We start from the raw sequence: 25102 nt of genomic DNA on the forward strand, positions 1-25102 counted from the left end.
TGAATTAATCTGACAGATTTTGTTTTGGATTGCAATATTGGTTGCTTAGTTACAGTGTTTTTTTTTATTGTCATTTTTATATCTGCCCTGCCAAATCAGTAAAGGTGAGACTAGCAATTATCTCCCGGGGCATGCGCAGTGGACGCGTGAGTGAGTTTATCAGGTCCTGCCCTCATCAAAGATGGCGCTCAGAACCGCTACGGGCGAAACGCGGTCACGTAATGACGCCGTTGCCGAGCGACGCGGCTCATTTTACGTTCTGTCATCATCCTGTGCTGTTCTGTGTTGGCGGGAGATTCCAGCATGGCCGTGCAGCCGAAAGAGAAGCTGAGTATGGACAGCGGGGCCGAGAGCGGCTTCATCAGCTTCTACCTCTCCATGCCGGACAAGCCGGACACCACAGTGCGGGTGTTTGACCGGAGCGACTACTACACGGTGCACGGAGGAGACGCGCTGTTCGCCGCCAAGGAAGTGTTCAAGACCAGCGGGGTCATCAAGCATCTGGGATCAGGTGTGTGTGTGTGTGTGTGTGTGTGTGTGTGTGTGTGTGTGTGTATATATATATATGCACATAGAGATATATTATATATATAATATACACACACACTGAGTTTTATATGTTAGATATATATATATCTGTCTATGTATATGAGTGTGTGTGTGTGTGTGTGTATATATATATATATATATATATATATATATATATATATAAAATTATATAGGGGCACAGGCCATTATAACATTGATTTATCACATCCTTATAATGTGAGTTAACCCCTTCTCACCCCTCTTCTTCTAAATTTCTCCACGGTATAAGAAGGGTTAAGCAGGAGCTGTTGCTCTGGGCCGCTCTGCGGTTCACCGTCCCCATCCTCCCGGTAGCAGTGATGGTGTTGATGTCCAGTGGAGGTTCCCATTCAGTGACCGTCTGGTTTATTTTTGCTGTCCGCACAGTGCAGTTTTTTTGGCTGCGTCTTTGTCGTGACCACAAAGACGCTACATGTCAATTCCTTTTGCGTTTTTCATTGTGTTTTTCACCCGTTGAATGCATTGCACAAAAAACCGTACAAAAACGCATGGTTTTTTTGTGTTTTTTCCTGTGGGTGCGTTTTTTTCGAGCCAAAAACACTGCATCTTTCTGGCCAGAAAAAAACGCAGCATGCGCACGTAGCCTTAACCCTAGAACGCATACCTGGGGCCTCGTAGGCCTGCAAGGTCACTTGTTTGGTAGAATTCTATGGTTGCACGTTCTAGGGTTAAAGGAAAATTTTCCTAAGATCTGAGAACCCATCTGTCACTAATTTCGTCTTGAGAAATTTGATTCCGGGGAGTCTAAAAACTTTAGGGAGTTGATTGGTTCAAATCTGGCAGAATGGAAACTGGATGTTCTTTTAAGGGTTAAGAAGGAGTTTATGAAAACAAAAACAACCCCCCCCCCCCACAAATTATACTCCCCTGTCCTAGGCCCTCACGTGACTCCTTACGCTGCCGACCTCCGCACGGATCTATGCTGCTTCCATTGCTGTGGTCACGTGATGTGCGTTGATCTCTCAGGTGACTGTGCTCCTCAGCATTGGGAAAAAAATAAGATCTGCACAGAGGACTGCAGGGGCGTAAGGAGTCACGTGGGGACATATGACAGGGGAGTGTTGTTTTTTTTTTTTTTTTTTCTCTTTTCATGATCTCCATTCACTTTGGGGTCAGTTGAGACTTTGAAGCACGATAAACGTTGTTTGAGCCACTTTTGATTCAGGCTGAGCAAATCTATCTAAAACAAATTTCAGAAGACCTGCTGATCTGTAAGGCTATGTGCCCACATTGCGTTCTGTCCCTGCAGAAATTTCTGCAGCGATTTGAACAGCACATGTGCGCTTCAAATCGCTGCAGAAACAGTCCGTAATGAAAAGCCGTTTTCATGCGCTCTGGATGCAGCCTCTCCCATAGACAGAGCGGGGGCTGCATCCAAAGCGCATGAAAGAAGTGACATGTTGCTTTTTAGAACGCATTCAAATCGCTGCGTTCTAAAACGCAACGTGCGCATGGATTATGCACAATCTTCATAGATTGTGCTCAGGATGCATGCAGTTACGCTGCGGTGCAGAACACAGCGTAACTGCGTGCAATACGCACATGTCGGCACAGAGCCTAACAAAGATGCATTTCAATCACGTAGTGTAAGGGTATATGCCCACAATCAAGACTCACTGCATCCTGGACGCAGCGGGTCCTGACCTGTGGGGCTGCGCGTCTCCTCCTCAGGAGACCGCAGCTGCTTGTACCCACAATCAAGGTTCGGTGCGGTCTCCTCGCTGTGTTCTCCCTACAGAGGACGACTGCAATTCCACAGCAAACAATTGACTTGCTGCAGTCTGGAAAGACGCACCACAGGTCAGTGTTTGCTGCTGAAAAAAACAGCACAGTGGGCAGGAGATTTCTACAAATCCCATCCACTGCTTGTACTGTACAATGCAGCGTTTTGGACGCAGCTGAAGCATGCTACATCCAAAACACTGTAAATACTGATCGTGGGCAGGCACCCTAAAGGCTGGTTTACACACAACGACATCGCTAACGAGATGTCATCGGGGTCACGGAATTCGTGACGCACATCCGGCCTCGTTAGCGACGTTGTTGCGTGTAACAGCTCCGAGCGAGTGTTAACGGTCAAAGATTCTCACCTAATTGTTGATACGTCGTTCATTTTCAAAATCTCATTGGTCGTTGTGGACGCAGGTTGTTCGTCGTTCCTGAGGCAGCACACATTGCTACGTGTGACACCTGGGAACGACGACCAACACCGTACCTGCATCCTCCGGCAACGAGGTGGGCGTGTCGTTAATGCGGCTCCTCTCCACCCCTCCACTTCTATTGGTCGGCCGCTGTGTGACGCCGCACGAACCTCCCCCTTAAAGAGGTTGTTTGCCGCACACAGCGACGTCGCTAGGCAGGTATGTGTGATGGGTCTTAGCGATATTGTGTGTCACGGGCAGCGATTTGCCTGTGACGCACAAACGTCAGGGGCGGGTGCTTTCACAAGCGCCATCGCTAGCGATGTCGCTGCGGGTAAAGCAGCCTTAAGATGCTTGTGTGGCATTTAAAGGGTTTTTCCAGGACATATTACACTTTTTTTTTTTTTTGTAAAGTGCACAGAATGGATTAAAGAAAGGCAACCCTCACACACTCGCGTCTTCAGTCCCTCCTCAGTGGTAGTTTTCCTGGTCTGTCCCTTCCAGCAGGCATTGTGCACCGTACCAGTGTGTGTATATCTTAAGAGGCCGGTGCTTGGCTAAAGGGAGAGGGAATACTATATGGCATGTGATCGCTGTACGGGAGCTTCACAAATCACAAGAAACCTCTGTAGTTTGGCACAGCTTTGCCTGTCAATGTATTACAAGAATTAAATTTAGCAGCAAAGTAATTTGTGATTTTTAAAGGGAACCTGTCACCAGTTTTTCGGCCTATAAGCTGCGGTCACCTCCAGCGGGCTCTTCTATAAAGCATTCTAACATGCTGTATATAAGAGCCCAGGCCGCTGTGTAGAATATAAAAAAACACTTTATAATACTCACCTAAACTAGTTGCTGCGGTGGATGAGGGTCAAATGGGCGTCTTCGTCTTCCGGTGCCAACGCGTCCTTATCTTTCAGCCATCTTCGTCCTCCTTCTGAAGCTGCGGTGCATGGCGTGTCCGGCGTCATACACACTCGATGGTCCTGCGCACTACAATACTCTGATCTGCACTGCTCAGGACCTGAATGCTGGCGAGTGTGGATGACATAGACGTGTCATGCACCACGGCTTCTGAAGATGGCCGAAAGAGGCGGCGCCGGCACCGGAAGACGAAGAAACCCATCTGACCCACATCCACTGCAGCAACCGGTTTAGGTGAGTATTATAAAGTATTTTTTATGTTCTACACAGCGGTCTGGGCTCTTATATACAGCATGTTAGAATCCTGTATATAAGGGGTGACAGGTTCCCTTTAACTTGCACCAATTTTTAGTCAGTTACAGTAAAGGCTACTTTACACACTGCGATATCGGTCCCGATATCGCTAGTGTGGGTACCCGCCCCCATCTGTTGCGCGACACGGGCAAATCGCTGCCCGTGTCGCACAACAGCCGTCACACATACTTACCTGTCCGGCGACGTCGCTGTGACCGGCGAACCGCCTCATTTCTAAGGGGGCGGTCCGTGCGACGTCACAGCGACGTCACTGAACCGCCGCCCAATAGCAGCGGAGGGGCGGAGCTGAGCGGGACGTAACATCCCGCCCACCTGCTTCCTTCCTCATAGCGGCCGGGAGGCAGGTAAGGGGAGCTTCCTTGTTCCTGCGGTGTCACACGGAGCGATGTGTGCTGCCGCAGGAACGAGGAACAACCTCGTTACTGCTGCAGTAACGAGATTTGAGAATGGACCCCCGTGTCGCCGATTAGCGATTTTGCACGTTTCTGCAACGATGCAAAATCGCTTATCGGTGTCACACGCAACGGCATCGCTACAGCAGCCGGATGTGCGTCACAAATTCCTTGACCCCAACGACTCCGCATTAGCGATGTCGCAGCGTGTAAAGCCCGCTTTAATCCATCAGGGGAGGGATTTGAGACCCCCTCCTCTAAATATCACCCTATTATATGGCAAAAGTAATAACATTTACAACTTTTTACTCCAGACCTTGATTAATTCCTCCCAGAAGACCCTTTATTTTTCTGCAGATTTGTAATCTGGGCCAAATATTTTATGCACCTTCCCATATAGGAGCGATCAGTGTGTGGCCACAGGGTTTAATAGGAAAATGTGTTGTGGTAATTATTATTATTGTCATTGCAGGCAGTAAGAAGCTGGAGAGCGTGGTGCTCAGTAAGATGAACTTTGAGTCCTTCGTGCGGGATCTTCTGCTCGTTCGTCAGTATCGTGTTGAAGTTTATAAAAACAAGTCTGGAAGCAAAACCTCCAAAGACAATGAGTGGCACTTGGCTTTTAAGGTACTGACATCCTCTGGGTCTGTGCACTTTACCCAATGACCTTAGAAAGTTGTTACCCATATGCTCTTTTGGCTGACTACTGACTGTCAGCCGAGCATTTCTGCCATTTTAGTAGAGAGAGGGATATGAACTGCTGTCAGATGCTTTTGACATCTTAAAGGGTTCATCTCAACTTGTCTTGAGGAGCGCCCCCCCCCCCCCCCCCCAGACGCTGCTCTGCATACCAGGGGGTGGCACACTTTTCTGTGATTGACAGATCGGACCCACGGCACGGTCGAGCTGCTGGCTGAAATGTGCGCTCTCAATGCTACATGCAGAGGCATCTGTGCAGGGGACACTGAATCGGGCCTAGATTAACCTCGAAGTGCTGCACTCTACAGTTGAATTCTGAGCTCAACACTACAAAAGAAAGTATCCCTTTTTTCTTGATAACAGAGAATTTTTAATAACAAGTAAGTAAATTGCAAAGTTGTTTGCTTTTATAAGCACTTAGTATTTTTACCCATTTTTTTGAAGATGACAAACCTCTTTATCTCCTGCTCAAAAATGTGGAAACCACATAATGAAGTCTAAAATCCACTAAATTTATTAAATACAAAATGAACAGACATACATTTATGAGGAAAAACCTCTATAAGTAAATACGTAGTAGAGGAGACAAATCAGGAGGTAGTAAATCTCAACAAGGTGGAGACCAAGTCATTACAATATTATTCATTATCAGGAGAGGTCTGGGGAGCACGGAGTAGCAAATACAAATGGATTGTAGTCATTCATAAGTCCATCTCCCACAAACCAAAGTTCCAATCATATCCCGCTGGTAATAGAGGGCTAACAACTAATGCTGCTGCAAACCCCCGCCATCCCATATTCTGCATAGACTCAATTCCTAATAATAATTATTTTAGGGACGCACAAGGTGCAGTGTAGGTTGCCCACCTAGTATTCCAGCAGGAACAAGCAGTGACTGGTCAGAGCCCGACGCGCGTTTCGTGATCCTTTCTCAAGGGCCACCACCTCTTTATCTCCTGGTGAAGCAAAAGGATTTGGTGTATTAATCCAACACTATCAATCCTCTTTTTTTTCTGGCAGTACGTATCCTGTAATAGTCTAGGTGCCCTCCTCTACATTAAATGATCGACTAGTTCCTCCAAAATCATTGTGTGTACTACGATATGTGTAAGACCGGGGGGGGCCTCTTCCCATGTAAGACTTGGTGGTCCCCTGTCTGGTGAGACATTTCTTCAGTAGCCCCATCCTGGCAGAGAATCAGTAGAGAAGTGACAAAAGCTCTGTCTATTGACTTCTTGGAACCATTCTTGTTTCTCCCATTGTAGTAAGTGGCCAGAGTGTGCACATGGATAGCAACTGGTTTATACGTTTCACCTGGGGATGGCGCCGTTCACTAGACACATCACGGACCTCCAATCTTCACATAGGTCTGTTGGTAAATCCCCTTCCAGCAGCTGCAGTGTGACCAAAAAGTTTTGAAAACCATGGTGGAACTTAAAGGGGTTGTCCACTCCTAGCACAACCCCTTCTGCTGATTACACGTTTCCCCCAGGTAAAATAAAAATAGCCTATACTCTTTTCCCCAACCCCAACCCCTCCTGTACTGGTGCTGTTCCAGCGGTGCTGCATTCTCGGGTCTTACGAGATTTTGTTGCGCCACGTGAGCCCCACATCCAATCACCGTTAGGTTCTGTCTCCTCACTTTCGGACACCGGAGCAATCATAAGGAAGTGAGAGGCAGCCGCAGCGCTCACTTCCTATTCATTACCTTGTTTAGTCTAAAGGTGGACCAAATGAGAAAACTTGTATTGTATATAGCATATCTACAATCGTTGGAGTTTTCTAACTGCATCTTCTACTTTTTATTTCTCAGGCGTCTCCAGGAAACCTGACCCAGTTTGAGGAGATTCTGTTTGGGAACAGCGATATGTCCTCTGCCGTCGGGGTTGTCGGTGTGCGGTTGGTCAGCTCCGAAGGGCAGAGATTGGTTGGCGTTGGTTTTGTAGATTCCACTTTCAGGAAGCTCGGAGTGTGCGAGTTTCCAGATAATGATCAGTTTTCTAACCTAGAAGCTTTACTGGTTCAGATCGGACCGAAGGAGTGTGTGATGCCTGGAGGAGATGCTGGCGGAGACCTGGGGAAAATAAGACAGGTAGGTTGGTAATGTGTATGACGGCCGCTGTGTGTTGCTGAGCGGTAGCCACATTGTACTTAAGTGATGGCAGAGGCAAATTTTAGGGGTTAACATGATGTTTTCCACAATATTGTGCATATTAAATGCACTTTGAAGTGTGGTGTCCCTACATCTAAGTTGATCCACTACAGTGAAGTACAGTAGAAATACACAACATGCTTGCACTTACATCCAGTAAGCTAGATGAATTTCTGATTGAAATGCCCTTACCTCCTTGCCCTTACCTCCTTGCCCTTACCTCCTTGCCCTTACCTCCTTGCCCTTACCTCCTTGCCCTTACCTCCTTGCCCTTACCTCCAGTAAGTTAGATGAATTTCTGATTGAAATGCCCTTACCTCCTTGCCCTTACCTCCTTGCCCTTACCTCCTTGCCCTTACCTCCTGTAAGTTAGATGAATTTCTGATTTTTACTACAAAGACTACTTGAGTCCTCCAGAGCTGGAGTTGCTTGTACAGAGCGGTTCTGGGTCTCAGCAGGTTGTGGTGTGAGCTAAGTCATGTCCCCCTGCTTCTTTTGAGATCTAAATTTTTCTAATTTTATATACATTACACAGATTGTTCAGCGAGGTGGGATTCTCATCACTGATCGGAAAAAGTCCGAATTTACCACAAAGGATTGTGTGCAAGATCTTAACCGCCTTCTAAAAGCAAAAAAAGGAGAACAGATCACGAGTGCGGCGTTACCAGAGATGGAGAAGCAGGTACGGGTCCACTCCAGAGACTGGAGCTACAAAGCATCGTCTCTTGTGACCAAATATCTGCCTTGTGCTTTTAAACTATTTTAGAACTGCAGTAATGCTGTAAAAATCGTTGGCCAGTTCTGTGATTTTTTTTTTTTTTTTTTTTTTTTTTTTTTTTTTTTTATTTAAAGCGTAACTGTTTTTTTAATTTTTATTTCACAAATCAATAGCAATAGTACACATGAAAATAAGCAGTTATGTGCTTCTTTCTCCTGGAGTCCTCTATCATTCTCAAAATATTAAATTCCACAGTGAAATCTATATTTCTTCGGCGCTCCATTGGGAGACCCAGACGATTGGGTGTATAGCTACTGCCTCCGGAGGCCACACAAAGTATTACACTAAAAAGTGTAAGGCCCCTCCCCTTCTGCCTATACACCCCCCGTGGGATCACGGGCTGCTTCAGTTTTATGCTTTGTGCGAAGGAGGTCAGACATCCACGCATAGCTCCACTGTTTTAGTCAGCAGCAGCTGCTGACTATGTCGGATGGAAGAAAAGAGGGCCCATACTAGGGCCCCCAGCATGCTCCCTTCTCACCCCACTTTTGTCGGGTGTTTGTTAAGGTTGAGGTACCCATTGCGGGTACGGAGGCTGGAGCCCACATGCTGTTTTCCTTCCCCATCCCCCTGAAGGGCTCTGGTGAAGTGGGATCTTACCGGCCTCCAGGCTCTGAGGCCGGGCTCCATCCACAGACCCGGAGATCCTGCTGGAATGGAGCGGAGTATCGTCAGGGACAGGCCCTGCAACGTTAAGGTACTCTGTGTCCCCGTACAGTCTATGCACAGACACACTCCAGCGTTGCTGGGTGTGTTAGTGCGCCGGGGACAGTAGCGCTGCGCGCTTGGGCTTTACTCACTGCAGCTTAGCTGAGTGAGTTTGTGTCGGGAACTACCGCGCCAGCCGCTGCTGGAGCTGCGGCGCGGCTGAGACTTGTGGTGCGCCGGGGACTTTCGCGCTGCCGCGCTTTTACGACGGCAGCGCTTATAAATCTAGTCCCCGGCTTTTGCGGCCTAGTTACGTTTCGTTCCCGCCCCCAACCCTGCCAGTCAGGGAAGGGGCGAGACGCTGTACAATGATCAGCGCCGAGGGCTGGAGTCTTATTTACATACTCCAGCCCTCTCACTGGGCACAGGGGGACGCCAGTTTCCTGCTCTTGTCTGGGGCACGCCCACGGCCCGCCCCTCTTCACAGGACGCCGGCAGCCATTCCTGCAGGCAATCTAAGCTGGAGAACGGACACAGGCTCTGGGAGACCCAGCAAAGGGATTCTGGCGACCACTTACCCGCTTATGCGGGCGGTAAGCCCCACTATTGCCACAGTGGTTTTTTTTGTGTACTTTATCCTTGTACTTATATTTGCAAGACCATACACAGACACACGCCAGCATTGCTGGGCGTGTTAGTGCGCCGAGGACAACAGCGCTGCGCGCTTGGACTATACTCACTGCAGCTTAGCTGAGTGAGTTTATCTGTGGGAAACTGCCGCGCTGGAGGCTGCGGCGCGGCTCAGACTTGTGGCTGTACGGTCGCTTCTTGGCGATATACCCCTAGATAGCTCTGAGGAGACAACAGCATGTCGTCAGCATAGAGCAAGGGGGCCAAGGCACAGGTTTTCTATGCTGTCTGTACCGCACGTGAGGCTGTTTTTACCGGCAGGTTCCACTAACCCCTAATGGGTAGAGTCTCTGCTAGTGGTGGCCCAGAGAGGGCCACCTGTGAAACTGTCCAGAGGACAGAGTTTGCAGTTTTTTTGCTGATAAAATGTCTTGGACTATGAACAAAATTCTAGCAACTTTGCAGTCCAACGCGGTGACTCAGACCAAGGGCATTGTTGAATCAAGGCTCCCCGGTCTCCCTCAGTTGGAACTAATCCGTGCTCCAAGGGGGTCCCATACGTCCCAGACTGAAGGCTCTGACACGGACGACAGTCCCAGACAGCCTAAGCGAGCTCGCTGGGAGAGACCCTCGACTTCACACACTGGTCAGGGTCTCAGCGAGAGGATTCTCTGTATGATGAGGTAGCTGGTCAGGTTTCTGATCCTGAGACCGCTTTCATTCTGGATGCTCCTAATGGGACGCCATGGTGAATGATCTCATAGCGCCCATCAATACACTGGTGGATATTTCTCCCTCAGCCCCTCCAGTGGAGGAGGCAGCTTCAGCAGGAGAAATTCCATTTCAGGTATCCCAAGCGTAAATTCAGTACTTTCTGGGCCTCTCTGACTCAGAGGAGCAGTCCAGAAACGCTACGCTTATCCAGACAAGCTTTTCTTTGTCGCTCCATTGGGAGACCCAGACAATTGGGTGTATAGCTACTGCCTCCGGAGGCCACACAAAGTATTACACTCAAAAGTGTAAGGCCCCTCCCCTTCTGGCTATACACCCCCAGTGGGATCACTGGCTCACCAGTTTTGTGCTTTGTGCGAAGGAGGTCAGACATCCACGCATAGCTCCACTGTTTAGTCAGCAGTAGCTGCTGACTATATCGGATGGAAGAAAAGAGGGCCCATACTAAAGGGCCCCCAGCATGCTCCCTTCTCACCCCACTCTTGTCGGGTGTTTGTTAAGGTTGAGGTACCCATTGCGGGTACAGAGGCTGGAGCCCACATGCTGCTTTCCTTCCCCATCCCCCTGAAGGGCTCTGGTGAAGTGGGATCTTACCGGCCTCCAGGCACTGAGGCCGTGCTCCATCCACAGCTCCTGGGAATCTGCTGGACATGGAGCGGAGTATCCTCAGGGACATGGCCCTGCTACGTTAAGGTACTCTGTGTCCCTGTGGGGACCGCGCACGGACACACGGCAGCATTGCTGGGTGTGTTAGTGCGCCAGGGACGGCGGCGCTGCCCGCACTAGTGCCATCGCACACTACAGCTTGCTGGGTGTGTTAGTGTATTAGGGGACTACCGCGCTAACCGCCGTTGCCATTTTTATTTCGGGCGCGACTGGGACTTGTGGTGCGCCGGGGACTTCCGCGCCGACCAAGGCTTATATGCCGGCCGCGCTTATCACTCGAGTCCCCGGCTTGCGCGGCCTAGTCTCACTTCGTTTCCGCCCACAGACCTGCCAGTCAGGGTAGGGGCGTAACGCTGCACAGCACGGCAGCGCTGAGAGCTGGAGTATGCTTTGCATACTCCACCCCTCTCACTGGATGCACGGTGAATCCGGCAGCGCTGAGAGCTGGAGTATGCTTTGCATACTCCACCCCTCTCACTGTGTACACTGTGAAGCCGGATTCCCGCACTTTCTCAGGCACGCCCACGGCTTCTTCCTCTGCACAGGACGCCGGCAGCCATTCTTGTCAGTGTTTTCTGTAGCGACAGAAGAGACAAGTTTAGGAATCCCTGGCAGGGATTCGGATAGTCACACAACCGCTGTGACCAGGCGTTAAGCAGCACCTGTGGGGCTGACTCCACTAGTGCCGAAGTGCACATATACATATATGTTTATTCACTGTTTAGCTGTTTAGCTGCATTTTTGTATATACCCTCCTTGATTGTGCGGAGGACATAACAGCATATTGTCTGTGTAAAACAGAGGTGCAGAAGCACATGTTTTCTATACAGCCGGTACAGCATGTATGGCTATATGGCCGGCAGTGTACATAGACCCCCATTGTATACTACGGAGTCTCTGCTAACCGTCCAGGACATGGGGACGGTGCCTGCAGTATTTACTGACAGATTTTCTGAGACTATGGCTATGATACTAGAAGCCTTGCAGTCCAGACAAGTCTCTCAAATCCATGGCCACTGTTCACATTATCCATGGTCCCCCTCAGTGGGAACAACTTTGAGCTCCGAGGGGTCATGTGCTTCCCAGAGTGACGGCTCTGACACGGACGACAGTCCCAGACAGTCTGAGAGGCTCACTATGAGCGGCCATCGACTTCATCACACTAGTCAGGGTCCCAGCAAGCGGACTCTCTGTGTGATGTGGCGGAGATAGCTGCTCAAGATCTAATCCTGAGACCGCTCTCAATCTGGATACACCTGATGGTGACGCCAGAGTCAATAATCTCATAGCGTCCATCAATAGAATGTTAGTTATTTCTCCCCCAGCTCCTCCAGTGGAAGAGTCAGCTTCATAGCAGGAGAAATTCCATTCACGTATCCCAAGCGTAAATTAAATACTTTCCTTGACCACCCTGACTTTACACAGGCAGTCCAGGAACACCACGCTTATCCAGTTAAGCGCTTCCCCAAACGGCTGAGGATACACGTTATCCCTACCCCCTGACGTGGGCAATGGCTGGACCCAGTGTCCCAAGGTGGATCCTCCAATCTCCAGCTTGCAGCTAGATCCATAGTTGCAGTGGAAGAGGGGGCTGCACTTAAAGATGCCACTGACTGACAGAGGGATCTCTGGTCGAAATCCATCTATGAGGCTATCGGCGCGCTGTTAGCTCCAGCAGCCGTAGAGGCACCCCAAGCTACTTCAGCTTGTCTTACACAGATGGACACGGTCACACGTACATCTGTTCCGCAAGTGTCATCCTTAACCGCTCAAATGTCTGCATTTGCGTCTTAGGCGATTAATGCTGTCCTGGACTCTACGACCCGTACGGCAGTGGCGTCCGCTCACTCCGTGGTTTTACGCAGGGCCTGGGTGTTAACTGAATGGAAGGCAGATTCTGCTTCCAAAAAAGGGCTTAACCAGTTTGCCTTGTTCTGCTGACCGACTGTTTAGTGTGCGTGAGATGTAATCATTAAACAGTTCAAGAGTAAGGATTCTTCCTTACCTCAGCCCAGACAAAACAAACCCCAACATACCAAGGGACAGTCGGGGTTTTCGGTTTTTTCAAGGCTCGGGCAGGTCCTATTTCTCCTCGTCCAAAGAGGACTCAAAAGGATCAGAGGAGCTCAGTTTCTTGGCGGGCTCAGTCACGCCCAAAAAAGACAGCCTGAAAACCTACTTCCAAGAGGCTTCCTCATGACTTGCGGCCTCCTCTCTCCGCATCCTCGGTCGGTAGCAGGCTCTCCCGCCTTGGCGATATTTAGCTGTCTCAGGTCAAAGACCGTTGGGTGAGAGACATTCTGTCTCACGGGTACAGGATAGAGTTCAGTTCTCGTCCTCCAACTCAATTCTTCAGAACTTCTCCACCTTCCGACCGAGCCGACGCTCTTCTGCAGGCGGTGGGCACTCTAAAGGCACAACGAGTGGTGACCCCCGTTCCTCTTCAGGAACAAGGTCACGGTTTTTACTCCGAATTATTTGCGATGCCAAGAAAGGACGAGTATTTCCGTCCCGTTCTGGATCTAACACGGCTCAACCAGCTCGTGAACACCAGGCGGTTCCGGATGTAATCCCCCGCTCCGTCATCGCCTCAATGTTTCAAGGAAATTTCCTAACATCGATAGACGTCAAGGATGCTTATCCCCACGTGCCGATTGATCCAGAGCTCCAGCGTTTCTACGCTTTGTTATAAGACGCGAACACCTTCAGTTCGTAACCCTGCCTTCTGGCTGGCGATAGCCCCACGGGTCTTCGCTAAGGTCATGCCAGCAGTAGTACCAGTCCTGCAATCTCAAGGTCACTCTGTGATCCCGTGTTTGGGAGATCTACTTGTCAAGGCACCCTCTTAAGGAACATGCCAACACAGCCGAACGTTGCGCTGGAGACTCTCCAGAGTTTCGGGTGGATCATCAACTTTTCAAAGTCAGATCCGACCCCGGGCCAATCACTAACATATCTAGGCATGGAGTTTCATACTCTCTCAGCGATAGTGAAGCTTCCGCTAGACAAACAGCGTTCACTACAGACAAGGCTGCAATCTCTCCTTAGGATCAGTCGCACACATTGAGACGCCTCATGCACTTCTCACGTAAGATGGTAGCAATGGCGGCAGTCCCTTTCGCGCAGTTTCATCTGCGTCCACTACAATGGGACATTCCCCGCCGATGAGACGGGAAGTCGACGCCCATCGACAGAGACGTCTCCCCTTCTCAGGCGGCCAAAGAATCTCTACGGTGGTGGCTTCTTCCCACCTCATGGTCAGAAAAAAGGTCCTTCCTACCCCCATCCTGGGCGGTAGTTACGACAGGCACGAGTCTATCAGAGTGGGGAGCAGTTTTTTCTCCGCCACAGGGCTCAAGGTACGTGGATTCAGCAAGAGTCCACCCTTCAGCTCAATGTTCTGGAAATCAGAGCAGTGTATCTTGTCCTACAAGCCTTCCAGCAGTGGCTGAAAAGCAAGCACATCCGAATTCAGTCGGATATCTCCACAGCGGTGGCATACATCAACCACCACGGAAGAACACGCAGCCGGCAAGCCTTCCAGGAAGTCCGGCGGATTCTAACGTGGGTAGAAGACACGGCATCCACCATATCCGCAGTTCACATCCCAGGCGTGGTAAACTAGGAAGCAGACTTCCTCAGTCGCCAGGGTATGGACACAGGGGACTGGTTTCTTCACCCGGACGGGTTTCAGGAGATCTGTCGCCGCTGCGGGATGCCGGACGTCGACATAATGGCGTCACGGCACAACAACTTTGTTCCGGCTTCATAGCACAGTCTCACGATCATCGAGCTCTGGCGGCGGACGCCTCAGTTCAACATTGGTCGCAGATTGGCCGAGGAGGTCGGGGTTCCCGGATCTGTGGTACCTCACGGTAGGCCAACCGTGGCCACTACCAGACCGACCAGACTTGCTGTTTCAAGGGCCCTTTTTTCCATCTGAACTCTGCGGCCCTGAACATGACGGTGTAGCCATTGAGTCCTGGATCCTAGCGTCTTCAGGATTATCTCAGGAGTGGTTGTCACCATGACGCAGGCCAAGAAGCCAACGTCCGCCAAGATCTACCACAGATCGTGGAAGATATTCTTATCTTGGTGCTCTGCTCAAGGAGTTTCTCCCTGGCCATTTGCATCGCCTATTTTTCCTTCCTTCCTACCATCTTGGCTGGAAAATAGTTGGTCGCTCAGCTCCCTTAAAGGACAAGTCTCAGCGCTATCTGTATTTTTTCAGAAACGCCTAGCCGACTTCCGCAGGTATGCACGTTCCTGCAGGGAGTTTGTCTTCTCATCACTCCATACAAGCGGCCATTAGAGCTCTGGAGTCTGAACAAGGTTCTAATGACTCTCTTGAAGCCGCCTTTCGAGCTTTTGAAAGTTGTTTCCCTTTCCGTATTTCACAGAAAGTGGCCTTTCTAGTAGCGGTCACGTCTCTTCAGAGAGTGTCCGAGCTAGCAGCGCTGTCATGCAAATCTCCATTCCTGGTCTTCACCAGGACAAGGGGGTTCGGCGTCCGATTCCGGACTTTCTCCCTAAGGTGGTATCCCACTTTCATCTCAATCAAGATATCACCTTACCTTCTTTGTGTCCTCATCCAGTCCATCAATTTGAAAAGGATTTGCATCTGTTGGATCTGGTGAGAGCACTCAGGATCTACATTCCCGCACGGCGCTCCTGTGCCGCCCGGATGCACTCTTTGTCCTTGTCGCTGGTCAGCGTAAGGGGTCGCAAGCTTCCAGATCCACCCTGACTCGGTGGCTCAAGGAACCAATTCTTGAAACCTACCGTTCTGCTAGGCTCCCGGTTCCCTCAGGGCTGAATGCCCATTCTACCAGAGCCGTGGGTGAGTCCTGGGCATTACGGCACCAGGCTACGGCTCAGCAGGTGTGCCAGGCACCTACCTGGTCGAGTCTGCACACTTTTACCAAGCATTATCAGGTGCATACCTACGCTTCGGCAGACGCCAGCCTAGGTAGACAAGTCCTTCAGGCGGCGGTTGCCCACCTGTAGAAAGGGGCCGTTTTACGGCTCTATTACGAGGTATTATTTTACCCACCCAGGGATTGCTTTTGGACATCCCAATTGTCTGGGTCTCCCAATGGAGCGACAAAGAAGAAGGGAATTTTGTATACTTACCGTAAATTCCTTTTCTTCTAGCTCCAATTGGGAGACCCAGCGCCCGCCCTGTTTTCTTAGGGTTTTTTTCGGTACACATGTTGTTCATGTGAATGGTTGCAGTTCTCCGATGTTTCTTCGGATTGAATTGGTCTTTAAACCAGTTATTGGCTTTCCTCCTTCTTGCTTTTGCACTAAACTGGTGAGCCAGTGATCCCACTGGGGGTGTATAGCCAGAAGGGGAGGGGCCTTACACTTTTGAGTGTAATACTTTGTGTGGCCTCCGGAGGCAGTAGCTATACACCCAATTGTCTGGGTCTCCCAATTGGAGCTAGAAGAAAAGGAATTTACGGTAAGTATACAAAATTCCCTTCTTCTCCGCCGCGCCATCCTCCATAGTTGCAGTGGAAGATGGGACTTCACTTAAAGATGCCATTGACAGACAGATGGACCTCTGGTTGAAATCTGTCTGTGAAGCTATCGGCGTGTCGTTTGCTCCGGCATTCGCAGCCGTATGGGCACTCCAAGCTATTTCAGCTGGTCTTGCGCAGATAGACACTGTCACACGTACATCTGTGCCGCAGGTGGCGTCCTTAACCTCGCATGCATTGCGACTTACGCTATTCATGCTGTCCTGGACTCTACGAGCCGTACGCCGGTGGCATACGCCAACTCCGTGGTTTTGCGCAGACCCTTGGGGTTAAGGGAATGGAAGGCAGCTCCTGCTTCCAAAAAGGGCTTAACCAGTTTGCCATTATCTGGTGACAGACTGTTGGCTGAGCGATTGGATGAAATCATTAAACAGGCCAAGGGTAAGGATTCTTCCTTACACCAGCCCAGATCAAACAAAACCCAAGGAAGGACAGTCGACGTTTCGGTCCTTTCCAGGCTCGGGCTGGTCCCAATTTTCCTAGTCCAAAAGGACTCAAAAGGCTCAGAGGGGCTCAGACTCCTGGCGGGCTCAATCACGACCAAAGAAGGCAGCCGGAGGAACCGCTACCAAGGCGGTTTCCTCATGACTTTCAGCCCTCTCTCTCTCTCTCTCTCCGCATCCGCGGTCGGTGGCAGACTCTCCCGCTTTGGCGGCATTTAGCTGCCACAGGTCAAAGACCGGTGGGTGAGACACATTTTGTCTCACGTGTACAGGATAGAGTTTTGTTCTCGTCCTCCGGCTCGATTCTTCAGAACTTCCCCACCTCTCGACCGAGCCGATGCTCTTCTGCAGGCAGAAGGAGTGATAATCCCTGTTCCTCTTCAGGAACAAGATCACGGTTTTTACTCCAATCTGGTTGTGGTGCCAAAAAAGGGACGGCTCTTCCGTTCCGTTCTAGACCTAAAACTGCTCAAAAAGCAGTGTAAACCAGGCGGTTCCGGATGGAATCCCTCCGCTCCGTCATTGCCTCAAGGTCTCAAGGAGATTTCCTAGCATCAAGAGACATCAGGATGCTTATCTCCACGTGCCGATTGCTCCAGAGCACCAGCGTTTGCTGCGATTCGTTATAGAAAACGAGCATCTTCAGTTCGTAGACCTGCCCTTAGGTCTGGCGACAGCCCCACGGGTTTTCACCAAGGTCATGGCTGCAGTGGTAGCAGTCCTGCACTCTCGGGGTCACTCTGTGATCCCTTACTTGGACGATCTACTTGTCAACGCACCCTCTCAAGAGGCATGCCAACGCAGCCTGAACGTTGCGCTGGAGACTCTCCAGAGTTTCGGGTGGATCATCAACTTTTCAAAGTTAAATCTGACACCGACCCAATCACTGACATATCTTGGCATAGAGTTCTATACTCTCTCAGCGATAGTGAAGCTTCCGCTGGACAGCAGCGTTCACTACAGACGGGGGTGCAGTCTCTCCTTCAAGGCCAGTCACACCCCTTAAGACGCCTCATGCACTTCCTAGCGAAGATGGTAGCAGCAATGGAGGCAGTCCCTTTCGCGCAGTTTCATCTGCGTCCACTTCAATGGGACATTCTCCGCCAAAGCGATGGGAAGTCGACGTCCCTAGACGGTAACGTCTCCCTTTCTCAGACGGTCAAGGACTCTCTTCAGTGGTGACTTCTTCCCACCTCATTGTCAAAAGGAAGGTCCTTCCTACCCCCATCCTGGACGGTGGTCACGACAGACGTGAGTCTGTCAGGGTGGAGAATAGTCTTTCTCCACCACAGGGCTCAGGGTACGTGGACTCAGCAGGAGTCCACCCTTCAGATCAATGTTCTGGAAATCTAAGCAGTGTATCTTGCCCTGCAAGCCTTCCAGCAGCGGCTGGAATGCAAACAGATCCGAGTTCAGTCGGACAACTCCACAGCGGTAGCATACATCAACCACCAAGGCAGAATACGCAGTCGGCAAGCCTCCCAAGAAGTCCGGCGGACTCTGATGTGGGTGGAAGACAGAGCATCCACCATATCCGCAGTTCACATCCCGGGCGTAGAAAACTGGGAAGCAGACTTCCTCAGTCGCCAGGGTATGGACGCAGGGGAATGGTCTCTGCACCCGGACGGGTTTCAGGAAATCTGGGGCCTTCGGGGGAGGCCGGACGTCGACCTAATGGCGTCTAGGCACAACACCAAGGTCACGAATTTCATGGTGTGGTCTTACGATCAACGAGCTCTGGCGGCAGGCGCCTTAGTTCAGGATGGGTCGCAGTTCCAGCTACCCTATGTGTTTCCCCCTCTGGCCCTGTTGCCCAGAGTGCTACGCAAGATCAGCTCCGATTGCCGCCGCGCCATCCTCGTCGCCCCAGACTGGCAGAGGAGGTCGTGGTACCCGGATCTGTGGCATCTCACAGTCGGCCAGCCGTGGGCACTACCAGACCGGCCAAACTTACTGTCCCAAGGGCCGTTTTCTATCTGAATCCTACGGCCCTGAACCTGACTGTGTGGCCATTGAGTCCTGGATCCTAGCGTCTTCAGGATTCTCATGACGTCCTTGCCACCATGTGACGGGCTAGGAAGCCGACGTCTGCCAAGATCTACCACTGGACGTGGAAGATATTCTTACCTTAGGGCTCTGCTCAGGGAGTGTCTCCCTGGCCATTTGCATTGCCTACTTTTCTTTCCTTCCTGCAATCGGGTTGGGAAACAGGTTTGTTGCTCGGCTCCCTTAAAGGACAAGTTCCAGCGCTGTCTGTATTCTTTCAGAAGCGCCTAGCACGACTTCCTCAGGTACGCACGTTCCTGCAGGGGGTTTGTCACATTGTCCCTCCGTACTGAGGCCGTTAGACCCATGGGATCTGAACAGGGTACTAATTGCTCTCCAGAAGCCGCCCTTCGGGCCTCTGAGTGATGTTTCACTTTCTCCACTTTCACAGAAAGTGGCCTTTCTGGTAGCGGTCACGTCTCTTCGGAGAGTGTCCGAGCTAGCAGCGCGGTCATCCAAAGCTCCCTTCCTGGTGCTTCACCAAGACAAGGTAGTGCTGCGCCCGATTCCGGAGTTTCTCCCTAAGGTGGTATCCCCTTTTCATCACAATCAGGATATCTCCTTACCTTCCTTTTGTTCTTATCCATTTCATCGATATGAAATGGATTTGCATTGTTGGATCTGGTGAAGAGCACTCAGAATCTACATTTCCCGCACGACGCCCCTGCGCCGATCGGATGCACTCTTTGTCCTTGTCACTGGTCAGCGCAAGGGGTCGCAGGCTGCCAAATCCACCCTGGCTCGATGGATCAAGGAACCAATCCTTGAAGCCTACCGTTCTGCTGGGCTTCCGGTTCCATCAGGGCTGAAGGCCCATTCTACCAGAGCCGTGGGTGCGTCCTGGGCATTACGGCACCAGGCTACGGCTCAGCAGGTGTGCCAGGCGGCTACCTGGGCGAGTCTGCACGCCTTCACCAAGCGTTATCAGGTGCATGCCTACGCTTAGGCGGATGCCAGCCTAAGTAGAAGAGTCCTGCAGGCGGCGGTTGCCTCCATGTAGGGAAGGGCTGTTTTTACAGTCCAAACTTGAGGTATTAATTTACCCACCCAGGGACTGCTTTTGGACGTCCCAATCGTCTGGGTCTCCCAATGGAGCGCCGAAGAAGAAGGGAATTTTGTTACTTACCGTAAATTCCTTTTCTTCTAGCTCCAATTGGGAGACCCAGCACCCGCCCCTGTTCCTTCGGGATTTTTGGTTGTTCGGGTACACATGTTGTTCATGTTGAATGGTTTCAGTTCTCCGATGTTCCTTCGGATTGAATTTGTTTAACCAGTTATTGGCTTTCCTCCTTCTTGCTTTTGCACTAAAACTGAAGCAGCCCGTGATCCCACGGGGGGGTGTATAGGCAGAAGGGGAGGGGCCTTACACTTTTTAGTGTAATACTTTGTGTGGCCTCCGGAGGCAGTAGCTATACACCCAATCGTCTGGGTCTCCCAATTGGAGCTAGAAGAAAAGGAATTTACGGTAAGTAACAATTCCCTTCTCGGTGCAGTTTTTATATTACTAAGATAGGAGATGGCAGTTGGTTATTATAAGATTCTATGCAGAAAGGAGGGGACGGGGGGGAAGGATGAGCTCTGCCTCTAGCTCCTCCCTCCTACCATAGGAAATTATCAGTGTCACCTGACATCTTATTGTAGGAGGGAGGAGTTGGAGGCAGAGCTCCTCCTTCCCAGTCTCCTCCTTTCTGCATAGAATCTTATAAAAACCAACCGTCACCTCCTATCTCAGTAATATAAAAATCTGGCGTCACCAAATACAAATGTTACCATGGAATTCAGTATTTTGAGAACGAAAGATCAGTCCAGGAGGAGAAAGAAGCAGATTTGTCTGATAACATATTACTTAGTTGCTTATTTTCATGTGCACTGTTGATTTATGAAATAACCATTAAAATGAAAGTTACGCTTTAAGTTTATAGCACATAAGATAATTGTGACCAGCACCGGGAAATCATACACATTTGGAAGCATTAGTGACTCCGTCGCAACGTGAAACCTGCCATCTGTGTTGTACGACATGTTACATATATCTGTAGACTGAATGACGTAGTGGAGCCGTGTGCTGGAGGCTGTCACAGCACGGGGAGTCCGATGTCGTTCTGTACTATCCAGATTTCTTATGTTTAGAGTTGAGAGAGTAGCTAACTATTCATACTCGCTATGCTCATAACGATACTGTCTAATACTCGCGTATTCATTCCGAATAGCATGTGCAATGCAAGTCAATGGGGAATATTTGCAATGTGACGAGTAACCTGAATGCTGCACTATCTGCTACTTGCACGAATAGTGCGGCATTCCGGTTACTTGTTACATTGCGAGTTTTCCCCCATTGACTTACATTGCACATGCTATTTGGAATGAATACGCGAGTATTAGACAGTACTCGTTATGAGTATAGTGAGTATGAATAGTTAGCTACTCGCTCAACTCTAATGTTCCATCTCATGTTGTATGTACGAGTTGTTCATCAAATCCCCTCCATAATGCAGAATATCATTGCTTTCCGTGACTTTTTTTTTTTTTCTACGTTTGAAAACTAAAAACATTGAGGTACAATAAGGCCCTGTACATATATATGGGTGCTTTATAATGGCCTTATGCATTAGGTCTAAGGGGTACTTCTCACATAGTGAGATTGCTAGCGAGATCACTGCTGAGTCACGGTTTTTGTGACGCACCAGTGACCTCATTAGCGATGTCGCTGTGTGTGACACTGAGCAGCAATCTGGCCCCTGCTGTGAAATCGCTGCTCGGTACACACTGCTCTGGTTCATTTTTTTGGACGTTGCTCTCCCGCTGTGAAGCACACATCGCTGTGTGTGACAGCGAGAGAGCAACAATCTGAATGTGCAGGGAGCCGGCGTCTGGCAGCCTGCGGTAAGCTGTAACCAAGCGAAGTACTGTGGTTGGTTACCCGATATTTACCTTGGTTACTAGCGTCCGCCGCTCTCACGCTGTCAGTGCCTGCTCCCTGCACACGTAGCCGGAGTACACATCGGGTAAATAAGCAAAGCGGTTTGCTTATTAACCCAATGTGTACTCTGGCTAGGAGTGCAGGGAGCCAGTGCTAAGCGGTGTGCGCTGGTAACCAAGGTAAATATCAGGTAACCAAGCGCTTGGTTACCCAATATTTACCTTCGTTACCAAACGTAGCATCGCTTCCACGGAGTGTTGTCCGCAGGACGGTCTGTGCTCACGATCAGTGTTGGGGCTGCTGTGAAGTTTATCTCTATTTTCTCTGGAGAACACTCGCGTCTCTGCAGCATAAATTAACATGCTGCATCTCTGAAAGCCACATCGCAGGTCAGTTTACACTGCCAAGACAAAAAAAAGATTAATTATAGATGCAAAAAACCATAGTGTGCAGTGTAAGTGAAAAATATTTTTCTTTGTCGCTCCATTGGGAGACCCAGACAATTGGGTGTATAGGCTATGCCTCCGGAGGCCGCACAAAGTATTACACTAAAAGTGTAAAGCCCCTCCCCTTCTGCCTATACACCCCCCGTGCTCCCACGGGCTCCTCAGTTTTTATGCTTTGTGCGAAGGAGGCAGACATGCACGCACAGCTCCACAGATTGGTCAGCAGCAGCTGCTGACTATGTCGGATGGAAGAAAAGTGGGCCCATATAGGGCCCCCAGCATGCTCCCTTCTCACCCCACTCTTGTCGGCGGTGTTGTTAAGGTTGAGGTATCCATTGCGGGTACGGAGGCTGGAGCCCACATGCTGTTTTCCTTCCCCATCCCCCTCAGGGCTCTGGGTGAAGTGGGATCCTATCGGTCTCCAGGCACTGAGACCGTGCTTCATCCACAACTCCTGTGGAGCCTGCTGGATAGGAGCCGGGTACCGTTCAGGGACATGGCCCTGCTACGTGGAGGTACTCTGTATCCCTGTGGGGACCGCGCACAGCAACACTTCAGCTTTGCTGGGTGTGCTAGTGCACCGGGGACCGCGGCGCTGACCGGGTTAAAATGTGCCATTACACACTCAGCGTTGCTGAGTGTGTTTTATGTATAGGGACTGCCGCGCTGACCGCCGCTGCCACGGAAACACTGCGGCGCGGCTGGGACTTGTAGTGCGCCGGGGACTTCCGCGCTAGCCGCGCTTATACGGCGGCCGCGCTTATTACTCGAGTCCCCGGCTTTTTGCGGCCTAGTCTCTTTTCCTCCCGCCCTCAGCCCTGACAGGCAGGGGAAGGGCGGGAAGCTGCACAGAACGAGCAGCACTGAGGGCTGGAGCATGCTTTCCATACTCCACCCCTCTCACTGTGCACAGTGCGGCTCCAGTTCCCGCACTTTCTGGGCCACGCCCACGACTCCCTCCTCTCCTCAGGACGCCGGCAGCCATTCCTGTCAGCTCCTCGGACGCAGCAGAGGGGGACAAAGTCTGGGAGACCCAGGCAGGGACTTGGGTGGCCTCACAACCGCTTTAAGCGGGTGGTAAGCAGCACCTGTGGTGCTAGTCCCATTGTGCAGTAGTGTAACTATACAGTATATGTTTATGGTATATACTTTACACTGTATGGTGCACAGTTGATTTCTGGCTATATACCCTATTGTGTTGCTCAGGGAAGATAATAGCATGGCGCCCACAAAAGGCAGGGGTGCCAAAACACAGGCTTATTATGCTGCCTGCGCCGCATGTACGACCCCGCTACCGGCAGGTTCCACTGTCCCTCATTGTGTACAGTGCTCGGGCCCTGTGACACTTACTCAGCCAGAGCCTCTGCTAAGAGGGGCCCAGGGGGAGCCACCTGCTGACAATGTCCAGGTGACGGGGACAGAGTTTGCAAAACTCTCTGAGACTATGGCTAAGATACTAGAAGCCTTGCAGTCCAGGCCGGTATCTCAGCAAAGGGACTCTGTTGAATCTTTGTTCCCTGGCCCCCCTCAGTTGGACCAACAATGTCCTCCCGGGGTATCTCATAGATCCCAGGCTGAGGGTTCTGACACAGACCCCAGCCCCAGACCGACTAAGCGAGCTCGCTTAGATTTTCCCTCGACATCATCATTTTGTTCAGGGTCTCAGCGAGGGGAATCTCGGGTTGATGAAGCGGAGACAGTTGATCAGGATTCTGATCCTGAGGGCGCTCTCAATCTTAATACTCCAGACGGGGACGCCATAGTGAACGATCTTATTGCGTCCATCAATCAAATGCTGGATATTTCTCCCTCAGCTCCTCCGGCAGAGGAGTCGGCTTCTCAGCAGGAGAAATTCCGTTTCAGGTTCCCCAAGCGTACACAGAGTATGTTTCTGGACCACTCTGACTTCAGAGAGGCAGTCCAGAATCACCATGCTTGTCCAGATAAGCGTTTTTCTAAGCGTCTTAAGGATACACGTTATCCCTTTCCCCCTGACGTGGTTAAAAGTTGGACTCAGTGTCCCAAAGTGGATCCTCCAATCTCCAGACTGGCGGCTAGATCCATACTTGCAGTGGAAGATGGGGCTTCACTCAAAGATGCCACTGACAGGCAGATGGAGCTCTGGTTGAAATCCATCTATGAAGCTATCGGCGCTTCTTTTGCCCCAGCATTCGCAGCTGTATGGGCGCTACAAGCTATCTCAGCAGGTCAAGCGCAAATTGAAGCAGCCACATGCACGTCCGCGCCACAAGTGGCGTCCATTACCACTCAGACCTCGGCATTTGCGTCTTACGCTATTAATGCTGTCCTGGACTCTGCGAGCCGGACGGCGGTTGCAGCCGCCAATTCGGTGGTACTCCGCAGGGCCTTGTGGCTACGGGAATGGAAGGCAGATTCTGCGTCCAAAAAGCGCTTAACCAGTTTGCCAATTTCTGGCGACAGATTGTTTGGCGAGCGTTTGGATGAAATCATCAAACAATCCAAGGGAAAGGATACATCCTTACCCCAGCTCAAACCGAACATACCCCAACAGAGGAGAGGGCAGTCGAGGTTTCGGTCCTTTCGGGGCGCGGGCAGGTCCCAATTCTCCTCGTCCAAAAGGCCTCAGAAAGAGCAAAGGAACTCTGATGCATGGCGGTCTAAGTCACGTCCTAAAAAGACCACCGGAGGGGCAGCTAACAAAGCGGCTTCCTCATGACTTTCGACCTCCTCAATCCGCATCCTCGGTCGGTGGCAGGCTCTCCCACTTTTGCGACACCTGGCTGCCACGAATAAAAGACCGCTGGGTGAGAGACATTCTGTCTCACGGTTACAAGATAGAGTTCACTTCTCGTCCCCCGACTCGATTCTTCAGGTCATCCCCGCCTCCCGAGCGAGCCGAGGCTCTTCTGCAGGTGCTGCGCACTCTGAAGGCAGAAGGAGTGGTGATCCCTGTTCCTCTTCAGCAACAGGGCCACGGTTTTTACTCCAACTTGTTTGTGGTCCCAAAGAAGGACGGGTCTTTCCGTCCTGTCCTGGACCTGAAACTGTTCAACAAACACG

The 25102-nt window shown here is 50.7% G+C and overlaps 1 protein-coding gene across 1 annotated transcript in view; it reads left to right on the forward strand.

Moving 5' to 3' along the window:
* Nucleotides 1-269: 269 nt before the first annotated feature.
* MSH2 (mutS homolog 2) overlaps nt 270-25102 on the forward strand; it is a 223791-nt gene continuing 198958 nt past the window's right edge. Inside the window, exons 1-4 of the mRNA XM_075338034.1 lie at nt 270-511; nt 4830-4984; nt 6870-7148; nt 7744-7890. Of these exons, the coding sequence (XP_075194149.1) occupies nt 304-511; nt 4830-4984; nt 6870-7148; nt 7744-7890 (789 nt within the window). The 5' untranslated portion in view covers nt 270-303. The remainder of the gene's footprint in view (nt 512-4829; nt 4985-6869; nt 7149-7743; nt 7891-25102) is intronic.

This window comes from Anomaloglossus baeobatrachus, chromosome 3, assembly GCF_048569485.1.
Source record: "Anomaloglossus baeobatrachus isolate aAnoBae1 chromosome 3, aAnoBae1.hap1, whole genome shotgun sequence".
In the NCBI taxonomy this organism is placed as follows: Eukaryota; Metazoa; Chordata; class Amphibia; order Anura; family Aromobatidae; genus Anomaloglossus; species Anomaloglossus baeobatrachus.